The 12,086-nt window shown below is 39.5% G+C and overlaps 1 protein-coding gene across 6 annotated transcripts in view; it reads right to left on the reverse strand.

Moving 5' to 3' along the window:
* Positions 1 to 12,086, reverse strand: part of DNAH3 (dynein axonemal heavy chain 3) — a 195,904-nt gene that overhangs the window by 69,481 nt on the left and 114,337 nt on the right. For all 6 annotated transcript variants that reach the window (XM_049903316.1, XM_049903322.1, XM_049903317.1 and 3 more), the window contains one exon: positions 5,879 to 6,124. In XM_049903316.1, the coding sequence (XP_049759273.1) occupies positions 5,879 to 6,124 (246 nt within the window). The remainder of the gene's footprint in view (positions 1 to 5,878; positions 6,125 to 12,086) is intronic.

Below are 12,086 nucleotides of genomic sequence, written 5' to 3' on the forward strand. Positions count from 1 at the left end.
CCACTGAGAGAATAAGGCAAACTTTTCAACAGAGAGGCGAGTGACTTTTAAAAGAGCACACAGTGAAAGTGAAGAGAGGGGGATTTAGTACTTTCTGGACAAGTAAATCCCTGGGTTAACAACCAAGGATTCATGTCAGGTGATGTGAACTTGACATTGAGAGGATCCCCCAAAGGCCTGCCTGTGTAATGTTCATTCCCCAACTTGGTTCCTCTGGCATTTATTTGAGAGATTCATTTCCCCGGGGCTCCTAGATCATGGAAAGCCAGCAGACAATGCTCTAAGAGGGCAGGGAAGGCCTCTCTAGAACTCTCCCCGTGAGACGCTTGTAGAAAGGTTAGAAAGGCATTTTAAGCTTTTTAAAGATGGATATAAGAAAATATACTCAAAGCCAGATACAAGAGCCACATGCTGTATGATTCCATGTATATAAAATGTCCAGGAAATGCAAATCTATAGAGACAGAAAGTAGATTTGTGGTTGCCTGGGGTTGAAGATGGGGACAGTCATTAATGTAAACGGGTGTCGTGGATTGAATTGTGTCCCCCAAAATGTGTGTCAACTTAGCTAGTCCATGATTCTTAGTGTTGTGTGATTGTCCACCATTTGTCATCTGACATGATTTTTCTATGTGTTGTAAATCCTACCTCTGTGATGTTAATGAAGTGGGATTAAACCAAAACAAAAAGTGGGATTAGCAGCAGTTATATTAACAAGGCAGGACTCAACCTACAAGATTAGGTTGTGTCTTAAGCCAACCTTGTATCTCTCTTTTGAGATATCAAAGAGAGAAGTGAGCAGAGAGACATGGGGGACCTTATAGTACAAAGAAAAAAAAAATCCTTTGGACCCGAGGTTCCTGCACTGAGAAGCTCCTTGACAGGGGAAGATTGATGAAAAGGACCTTCCCCTAGTGCCAACAGAGAGAGAAAGCCTTCCCCTGGAGCTGGTGCCCTGAATTCGGACTTCTAGCCTCCTAGACTGTGAGAGAACAAAATTTTTTTTGTTAAAGCGATCTACTTGTTGTATTTCTGTTATAGCAGCACTAAATAACTAAGACAGTAGGCATGAAGGATCTTTTGGGGGTGATGAAAACGTTTTAAAGCTGGATTGTGGGATGATGCACAGCCAGGTAAATTTACTAAAAACCACTGACTTGAACACTTAAAATGAGTGAATTTTATGGTATGTGTACCTCAGTAAGGAGCCCTGGTGGCAGTGGTAAAGAGTTCGGCTGCTAATCAAAAGATCAGCAGTTCAAATCCACCAGCTGCTCCTTGGAAACCCTATGGGGCAGTTCTATTCTGTCTATAAAGTTGCTATGAGTCGGAATTGACTCGACAGCAACGAGTTTATACCTCAATAAAGTTGTTTTTCAAAAAATAAAAGTATGCTTAGCCTTTAAAAACATGCCGTTTGATTCAAATGGGCTCTGAATAGTAGCTTGCCAATTTCTGACCAAAGTAGATAAGAAAGCACAGGAGAAAAGAGGAATGACATCACTGAAAACAAAAATGGAAAGAATCTAGGCAGAATCTCCTCTAGCTATAGTGGAGACAAAGCTGGACTGAGAAAAGTTACTTCAAGAGACTGCATGAGGGGAGGCAGGAAAGTCCACCTGACAGCTCCCCAGTGGCCACCCAGGATGCCAAGACAGGGGTTAGATCCTGCACAGAACACCAGGCAGCTGTTCTTTTGCCCTTCCAGGAACCCATCTGGGAGGCCTGTTCTCATCTTCTTACCATCCCCTGGCCAGGCCATCTTTCTATAGTTGATAGGGGCAGCAGGATCCCAGACCACAATGAGTGAAGAGGTGAAAGTTGAGGCACCATGAATTCAGTGAGTTGTGTACCCCACCCCACCCCCCAAAAAAAGTAAAGAGCTACAGAAGCCCTACTGTTGAGGAACTTCCTTTTTTTGAATGCTCACCGAGGAAACAAACAGAAATGGCTGCCTCCGACAGATGGTATTAGTTGACCACATCATGTGGTCATTGGATCTTGGCCATCCTATTGCTCCTTACTCTTGAGCAAAGTTTACTGCATTTGAGTTCATTTTTAAGGCATTTTATGAAAACTTAATTTACCCTTTTCACATTCAAAACCAGTGAGAATTTTGACAATTAGTAGGAAGAGAGGTGTGTGATTACCATGGAGACAAAGTAAAGCTAAACTTTCCATGGACATGTGCACAGTGGTCACTTGTAAGGGCTCATTTTAGTCTTACAAGACTTTTCAGAACCAAACCTGCTTTTAAGTAGAGTAGCTGCTGCAAGAGCAGTTATATGGAGAAACCAGTTTGCAGTGTGTGTTGGGAATTATGGCATCAAAGTAGACAGGAGATGTTATAGGAGAAAGTTACCTAGAAACTGACTGGGAGTTGGGCATACCATCTGCCCTCTAGCTGAGAAGGGAAAGAAAGATGCTGTCATAAAGTGGGCCAAGAGTAGGGTCAAGGGCAATTCATGCACTATCTCTGTTGACCCAGAGTGTGAACAGATTGATCGTGAAGGATGAGAAAAGTGGGAAATAACATATAGAATCTGTGAAAAAACAGTGTAATATATATCAGGTTTCTTTTTTTTTTTTTGGTAAATAGGGATTCAAGCCCTAAATGGTCTTTGCTGTTGTTGGGTACAGTCAAGTCATTTAGTGACCCTGTGTGTCAGAGTAGAACCTTCCTGTAGGGTTTTCTAGGCTGTAATCTTTACAGAAGCAGATCACCACGTCTCTCTCCTGTGGAGCCGCTGAGTAGATTCGGTCCAACAACCTTTTGGTTAGCAGCTAAGCACTTAACAGTTGCGCCACCAGGGCTCCTTAAAATAATGCGACAAAAAGGTAAAGGAACATCAATACGGGAGATCAGCCTGAAGAGCATACCTTCAATCCTTATTAAATGCAGGACTTAGAATAAGATTTCAGGAAACCGCTTGGTATCCTCAATAGTGTGGGAAAAAAATAATTTTTTTTTTTAATATATAGTCAGAAAGTCATCAGAGAAACAAGCTAAGAGAAAAAAGCAAAGAGATGAAATATAAAGAGCAATGGATGAGCTAATAGAGATGATGATGATGGTAACAGCAATAACAATTTTTAATATTTATTCAACCCTTTCTATATGCCAGTTTCTATTCTACATGTTTTTTAGATGTATTAACTCATTTCATCCTCACGAGAACACCACGAATACATACTAATATTATTGTTTGCATTTTATAGTTGAGGAAACTGAGAGAGGTTAAGTAAGTTCTTCAAGGTCACCTAAGGAGTAAGTGTTGGAGCCAGGATTCAAGTCTTTCAATTCGACTCCACAGTTTATGCTCTTGATCATGACTCTAAGAAAGGAGGGCAATGAAATAAAAAATACAACTGCAGAATTAAAATCATTCAAGGCAGTAAAGAGTATAACTGAAATTATGGGCTACTGACATTAATGGTAAGAATCAGCAGCCCACCTATGAAGGGCAAAATATGAAAACAAGGAAAGAGAAGATGATAGTCGTAGATGCCAGAGGACAGGTGGCAACTCATAGACAACTGGCCTTTCCAAAAAGCCAAACCAAACCTGTTGCTGTCAAATCAATTCTGACTCATAAGGAGGGACTAAAACTAATGGAAGAGAAGCCAAAATCAAAAGCTATAATAAAACAAAACTTCCTGTGCTATCTGAAAGGCTTCATCATGTTCCAGGCAAATAAACAAAAGGAGACTGACATCAAGACATGGCCTGGTAATCTTGGACTATCATGACAAAGAAAAAACCTTCAATAGAATATTAGACAAAGAACATAAACAGGCCAAGCAGAACATATGAAAAATAAACAACCACTAAGTATTTAAAAAAAAAGAACTCACTTCAAATAAAAAGATTAGAAAGTTAAAACAATGAGATACTATTTTCATATTCAAATCACCGGAGATTTCGGACAAAAAGGATAATAATCAGTGTTGGTGAGGGCATGTGGGAAATTTAGCAATCAAAATGTGGAAAGTGTATTGACCTTCCGACTCAGTATTTCTATATATAGGAAACTATCCTAAGGAAATAATCATGGGTTAGGAAAATACGTAGCTACCAGAATGTTGTTTATTACAGTAGTGTTAATGATAGCAAGAACTAGGAAACAGCCTATCTAAAATACATAGTCAACTGGTTGAATATATTATGGCACATCCATTCAATTTTTAGCATAATCATTAAAACTCATGTTGTAGAAAAATCGTTTAACAAAGCAGAAATATGTTCCCAATATATCAAATGAAAAAAAAAAGTTTCAAAAGAGTAAGTACAGAATGATTTTCTATTTGTAAAAATAAAACTATAGGCACAGATATGTGTCATAAAAATGTTAGTGGTTGTTGTCTGTTTTTAATTGTATCTTCTATTTTTTATATTATCTGTTCACATTGATTTTTTCCTTGAAAAATAAGAAGGAATATACAGCTGTCTAATGGATTGGCACAGGACTCCCATACAGTTCATCTGACAGACTGACCACATATCACTCGAAGTGCCCCAGGTGTGCTGGGGAAAGAGGGAAGGACAGCGGCACCTGCTTGCTCATTCATTTTTCGATTGTTAGGAAAAATTTCAAACACATGGCACCACTGAAAATACTGTATAGTGAACATCTGTATACCTACCTTCTAGAATTTACCATCGGCTTTTTCCTCGTCTTATCATATACTTGTTCATCCCCCATCCATCCATTAATGCAACTTATTTATTTTTACAACTTTCAAAGTAAATTGAAGAGGTCTGCACTCTTCCCCCTAAATACTTCAGCATGTGTATAATTAACTAGGGATCGATATTTATGCTTTTCCTTTTGATATAAAATTTACATACAATGAAATGCACAAACATTAGGTATCTATTCACTGAGTTTTGACAAATGCACATATCTATGTACTCCAAGTCCCTCTCGATATATACAACATTGCCATTACCCCAGGAAGTTCTGCCTCATGGCCCTTCATATATATATTTTATAATCACAAAAAATAAGCTACCTGGAGAGGATTTATAGTATTAGTATTTTTTGTTAAAAATATGCACAGAAAAACTGGAAAAAATATAAAAAGTGATTCTCTCTGAACAATGGGATTACGATTGATCTTTATTTTCTCCTATTTCATTCTTTGCATTTTCCAAATTTTATATAATGCACAAATATTACTTGGATGGTAAGAAAAAGCAGTAAAAGCTACTTAAAAGAAACATCATTCCATTTTTTAGCAAGTGATGTCACGCACAGAGAATATTTACAGCCATTAAGGTGATCATTTTAAAGATAATGTAGACAGCAAAATGGTAATGTTTCTATAGGATATTAAATTACAATTACAAAATTAAAAGAAATATTAATACCATGATCACCATGATGTAAAATATGTAAGTACATAGAACAGGACTAGAAGAGAGTTCTGTCCCCTGGGGCCTGTGTTTGGATGATGGGATTACAGGTCTTTTCTTTTTTTTTTTTGTCATAAAAAAATATAACACCACAATTGCCAATTTAATGTTTTTCAAGTGTACAATTTAGTGACATCAATACCATTAATAATATTGTGCAACCATCACCAATATCTGATGACAAACTTTTATGGGTAATTTCTTAATAAAAATACAATGCTATGTCACATTTTTATAAATAAAAACAGCAGTTAAAATAGCCCATAAGACCTTGACTTCAGGGTCACCCATCTCTTACAAGTACGTGGGCCAGTTCTGAAAAAATGAACTTGCCAGTCAAGCTACAGAATCTTCCTTGGTTTCTGTAAATGCTTACTTACATGGTTCGCCCCTTTTGGGTAGGTTTGAAAAACAGGATACAAACCATTATACTATAGGACACAACAAACATGTATTAAATTACCTCTTTCTGGAAAGATGTTATTTTTGGTGAGTTTGACACTTTTGGGCCTCGGGTGGTTGTCATCCATGCCCATAATCAAGTTGCGGAAAAACACATCAAATTTCTTTCTGCTGTCCGCGTTGATGGTGCCAGCTACAGTCCACACCAAGGCAAAGAGGAACAGGCCTTGCAGCCAGAGGAAGATCTGTTGGCTTGTCAGACCTTCAAATAATTCACTTTCCTCCTCTTGTACATCCCTGATTTCATCTAAAAGAGGGGAAAAGGAACCTCAGAAAAAGGTGTAGAGTGATGCCACAGATGAAAAGGATGTGAACTGACTGGCTTTGCCTGTGACCAACTGATACTGGCTGAGAGACAATCCTGCCAGATTCTTTATCTACATTCATCTTTTTTTTTAAACATTTGTAACAAACTTAGGAAAAACGCACGGTTCTCCCTGTTTTATAGATGAAGTCACTAATGCTCAGAGAGGCCATGGGTCACACAGCTAGGCCGTGGTGAAGCTAGATTTGAATACAAGCCTGACTCATCCCAAAGCCCAGACTCTACCACTAAGCCAGTGCTTCTCAAACTTTAGTGTGCACATAAATCATCAGGGATCTTGTAAAAATACAGGTCCTGGTTCAGGGGGTCTGGCAGGGTGTATGGAGGGAAAAGAGCGCTCGGGGCAATCTCCAAGTTGCGGCCCTTCACCCAGTTTCAAGATGAACAGACATGGATAGAGGCAATGAGTCAGCAGAAACATCTTCACCCCTCTTGTCCGGCTGCCTCAGTCAGGGGCCTTTCATATTTGTGGCACCTCAGAATTATCATTCCACACCTTGTCTGATGCTCCCTGGGACTTGTGTCCAAGGCAAGTGTCCCCCTCTGTACCCGCCTCCCCCACACACAAACTCTGGAGTCTGGAGTGGGACCTGAGTAGGGCCTCTACATTTCTAATGAGCTTCCACGTGACGCTGATGTTGCTGGTCCCTACTACTGTGAGTAGCAAGGCACGGCAGAATGTTCTCTTCTTTTAGATGACAGGAAAGCTCAAGAAAAAACTAAGAACTAGATGGAAGTTGTCTTCCACATGCTCCCCTCTCCCTTTCAACATTCTTCCTCATCCCTTCAGATACTTTTCCCTCTACTCATGCTGCCCGTGGTTACCCGGGAGTCTTTGCTGCATTTTATCACCTGGTCTTTCTGCTTTAGTCAGTTTCTAGTACTTTCCTGCTGCTTCTCTTTCCAGCAACACTTAAGAACATTTGGTGCTCCTCTCCAGTAACAATGAGCACCATTAGCATCCAGATCTTGAGTTCTAAATACCCCTCTTCAATATAAAGAACCAGGACTTCTTAGAGAAGTGGTTGATTACAGACTGTGTTGAGCCAGGAAAAATACAGTGTGGAATATCCTGTGGTGTCAAAAAATGAGGAAGTCTTAAAAAAGGATGGGTATGTGTTGCAAGGATACAGGAGCCAACCTGGAGTCCCCAATCTCCAGTAATTTGAGCACCAAATAATTATAGATTTGGATTATAAACCATAGAATACAAAAAATACCCATGAGTCCATACTTTCATCAACAAATAATTGAATAACTAAGTAAATAGGAAAGAAGGGCAGTTCTTCATTACAGAAGAATTCTAATTAGTAAATGTAGAAAGAATAGAAAAAAGAAAATAGAAATGGAAAATTTCCATTAAGCATACACCACTGTAATAATTATTGCAGGCAAGATCCACCAATGGATGCTAAAATTAGTGGGTGAGTTGGAGGAAAAAGATGATATTTTTTTTTTTTTTTTATTCTTTTTTTTTTATAATAACTTTTATTAAGCTTCAAGTGAACGTTTACAAATCCAATCAGTCTGTCACATATAAGTTTACATACATCTCACTCCCTACTCCCACTTACTCTCCCCGTCTTGAGTCAGCCCTTTCAGTCTCTCCTTTCTTGACAATTTTGCCGGCTTCCCTCTCTCTCTATCCTCCCATCCCCCCTCCAGACAAGAGTTGCCAACACAATCTCAAGTGTACACCTGATATAATTAGCTCACTCTTCATCAGCGTCTCTCTCCCACCCGCTGACCAGTCCCTTTCATGTCTGATGAGTTGTCTTCAGGGATGGTTCCTGTCCTGTGTCAACAGAAGGTCTGGAGAGCATGACCGCCGGGATTCCTCCAGTCTCAGTCAGACCATTAAGTTTGGTCTTCTTATGAGAATTTGGGGTCTGCATCCCACTGCTCTCCTGCTCCCTCAGGGGTCCTCTGCTGAGCTCCCTGTCAGGGCAGTCATCGATTGTGGCCGGGCACCAACTAGTTCTTCTGGTCTCAGGATGATGTAGGTCTCTGGTTCATGTGGCCCTTTCTGTCTCTTGGGCTCTTAGTTGTCATGTGGGCTTGGTGTTCTTCATTTTCCTTTGCTCCAGGTGGGTTGAGACCAATTGCTGCATCTTAGATGGCTGCTTGTTAGCATTTAAGACCCCAGACACCACATTTCAAAGTGGGATGCAGAATGATTTCATAATAGAATTATTTTGCCAATTGACTTAGAAGTCCCCGCAAACCATGTTCCCCAGACCCCCGCGCTTGCTCCGCTGAGCTTTGAAGCATTCATTTTATCCCGGAAACTTCTTTGCTTTTGGTCCAGTCCAATTGAGCTGACCTTCCATGTATTGAGTGTTGTCTTTCCCTTCACCTAAAGCAGTTCTTATCTACTGATTAATCAATAAAAAAACCCTCTCCCACCCTCCCTCCCTCCCCCCCTCGTAACCACAAAAGTATGTGTTCTTCTCAGGTTTACTATTTCTCAAGATCTTATAATAGTGGTCTTATACAGTATTTGTCCTTTTGCCTCTGACTCATTTCGCTCAGCATAATGCCTTCCAGGTTCCTCCATGTTATGAAATGTTTCACAGATTCGTCACTGTTCTTTATCGATGCGTAGTATTCCATTGTGTGAATATACCACAATTTATTTACCCATTCATCCGTTGATGGACACCTTGGTTGCTTCCAACTTTTTGCTATTGTAAACAGAGCTGCAATAAACATGGGTGTGCATATATCTGTTTGTATGAAGGCTCTTGTATCTCTAGGGTATATTCCGAGGAGTGGGATTTCTGGGTTGTATGGTAGTTCTATTTCTAACTGTTTAAGATAACGCCAGATAGATTTCCAAAGTGGTTGTACCATTTTACATTCCCACCAGCAGTGTATGAGAGTTCCAATCTCTCCGCAGCCTCTCCAACATTTATTATTTTGTGTTTTTTGGATTAATGCCAGCCTTGCTGGTGTGAGATGGAATCTCATCGTAGTTTTAATTTGCATTTCTCTAATGGCTAATGATCGAGAGCATTTTCTCATGTATCTGTTGGCTGCCTGAATATCTTCTTTAGAGAAATGTGTGTTCATATCCTTTGCCCACTTCTTGATTGGGTTGTTTGTCTTTTTGTGGTTGAGTTTTGACAGAATCATGTAGATTTTAGAGATCAGGCGCTGGTCGGAGATGTCATAGCTGAAAATTCTTTCCCAATCTGTAGGTGGTCTTTTTACTCTTTTGGTGAAGTCTTTAGATGAGCATAGGTGTTTGATTTTTAGGAGCTCCCAGTTATCGGGTTTCTCTTCATCATTTTTGGTAATGTTTTGTATTCTGTTTATACCTTGTATTAGGGCTCCTAGGGTTGTCCCAATTTTTTCTTCCATGATCTTTATCGTTTTAGTCTTTATGTTTAGGTCTTTGATCCACTTGGAGTTAGTTTTTGTGCATGGTGTGAGGTATGGGTCCTGTTTCATTTTTTTGCAAATGGATATCCAGTTATGCCAGCACCATTTGTTAAAAAGGCTGTCTTTTCCCCAGTTAATTGACACTGGTCCTTTGTCAAATATCAGCTGCTCATACGTGGATGGATCTATGTCTGGGTTCTCAATTCTGTTCCATTGGTCTATGTGTCTGTTGTTGTACCAATACCAGGCTGTTTTGACTACTGTGGTTGTATAATAGGTTCTGAAGTCAGGTAAGGTGAGGCCTCCCACTTTCTTCTTCTTTTTCAGTAGTGCTTTGCTTATCCGGGGCTTTTTTCCCTTCCATATGAAATTGGTGATTTGTTTCTCTATCCCCTTAAAATATGACATTGGAATTTGGATCGGAAGTGCGTTAAATGTATAGATGGCTTTTGGTAGAATAGACATTTTTACTATGTTAAGTCTTCCTATCCATGAGCAAGGTATGTTTTTCCACTTAAGTATGTCCTTTTGAATTTCTTGTAGTAGAGCTTTGTAGTTTTCTTTGTATAGGTCTTTTACATCCTTGGTAAGATTTATTCCTAAGTATCTTATCTTCTTGGGGGCTACCGTGAATGGTATTGATTTGGTTATTTCCTCTTCGGTGTTCTTTTTGTTGATGTAGAGGAATCCAAGTGATTTTTGTATGTTTATTTTATAACCTGAGACTCTGCCAAACTCTTCTATTAGTTTCAGTAGTTTTCTGGAGGATTCCTTAGGGTTTTCTGTGTATATAATCATGTCATCTGCAAATAGTGATAACTTTACTTCTTCCTTGCCAATCCGGATACCTTTTATTTCTTTGTCTAGCCTGATCGCCCTGGCTAAGACTTCCAACACGATGTTGAATAAGAGCGGTGATAAAGGGCATCCTTGTCTGGTTCCCGTTCTCAAGGGAAATGCTTTCAGGTTCTCTCCATTTAGAGTGATATTGGCTGTTGGCTTTGCATAGATGCCCTTTATTATGTTGAGGAATTTTCCTTCAATTCCTATTTTGGTAAGAGTTTTTATCATAAATGGGTGTTGGACTTTGTCAAATGCCTTTTCTGCATCAATTGATAAGATCATGTGGTTTTTGTCTTTTGTTTTATTTATGTGATGGATTACATTAATGGTTTTTCTGATATTAAACCAGCCTTGCATACCTGGTATAAATCCCACTTGATCAGGGTGAATTATTTTTTTGATGTGTTGTTGGATTCTATTGGCTAGAATTTTGTTGAGGATTTTTGCATCAATGTTCATGAGGGATAAAAGATGATATTTTTAATGTCTGAAAGTATCTCCCTCAAGATATTAATTACAAGAAAAAATTAGTAACTTTACAGTGGAGAAACGTGGCTCCAATCAAAATTAACTTCACCACTACGGTTGGTGTTGCTAGGTGCTGTTGAGTCGTTTCTGACTCGTAGAGACCCTACGTACAACAGAAAGAATGAAAGACCGTCCAGTCCTGCACCATGCTCACAATTGTTGCTATGTTTCAGCCCATTTTTGCAGCCCCTGTGTCAGCCCATCTCATTGAGGGCCTTCCTCTTTTTTGTTGACCCTCTACCTTACCAAACATGATGTCCATCTCTAGGGACTGGTCCCTCCTGATAACATGTCCAAAGTACATGAGAAAAGTCTCACCATCCTTGCCTCCAATGAACACTCTGGTTGTACTTCTTCCAAGAAAGACTTGTTTGTTCTTCTGGCATTCGATGGCTTGTTCAATATTCTTTGCCAACACCATAATTCAAAGGCATCAACTCTTCTTCAGACTTCCTTCTTCATTGTCCAGCTTTTTTTTTTTGGCAACTGGTTTTATACTTTACTATTATTATTATTTTAATTGTACTTTAGATGAAGGTTTATAGAACTAGTTTCTCATTAAATAGTTAGTACACATATTGTTTTATGACATTGGTTAACAACATGTTGACACTCTCCCTTCTCAACCTTGGGTTCCCTATTACCAGCTTTCCTGTTACTCCTTGCCTTCTAGTCCTTGCCCCTGGCTGGTAGGCACCTTTAGTCTCATTTTGTTTTATGGGCCTGTCCGATCTTTAGCTGAAGGTTGAACCTCAGGAGTGACTTCATTACTGAGCTGGAAGGGTGTCTGGGGGCCATACTCTCAGGGTTTCTCCAGTCTCTGTCAGGCCAGCAAGTCTAGTCTTTCTTTTTGAGTTAGAGTTTCATTCTACATTTTTCTCCAGTTCTGTCCGGAACCCTCTATTGTAATCCCTGTCAGAGCAGCCAGTGGTGGTAACCAGCCACCATCTAGTTGTAATCCAGCTTTCTTATGTATAGGAGATGATTGAAAATATCATGGCTTGGGTCAGGCACACCTTAGTCCTTAAAGTGACATCTTTGCTTTTGAACACTTTAAAGAGGTCTTTTGCAGAAGATTTATCCATCGTATGATTTCTTGACTGCTGCTTCCATGGATGTTGATTATGGA

Source organism: Elephas maximus, chromosome 12, assembly GCF_024166365.1.
Source record: "Elephas maximus indicus isolate mEleMax1 chromosome 12, mEleMax1 primary haplotype, whole genome shotgun sequence".
NCBI lineage: Eukaryota > Metazoa > Chordata > Mammalia > Proboscidea > Elephantidae > Elephas > Elephas maximus.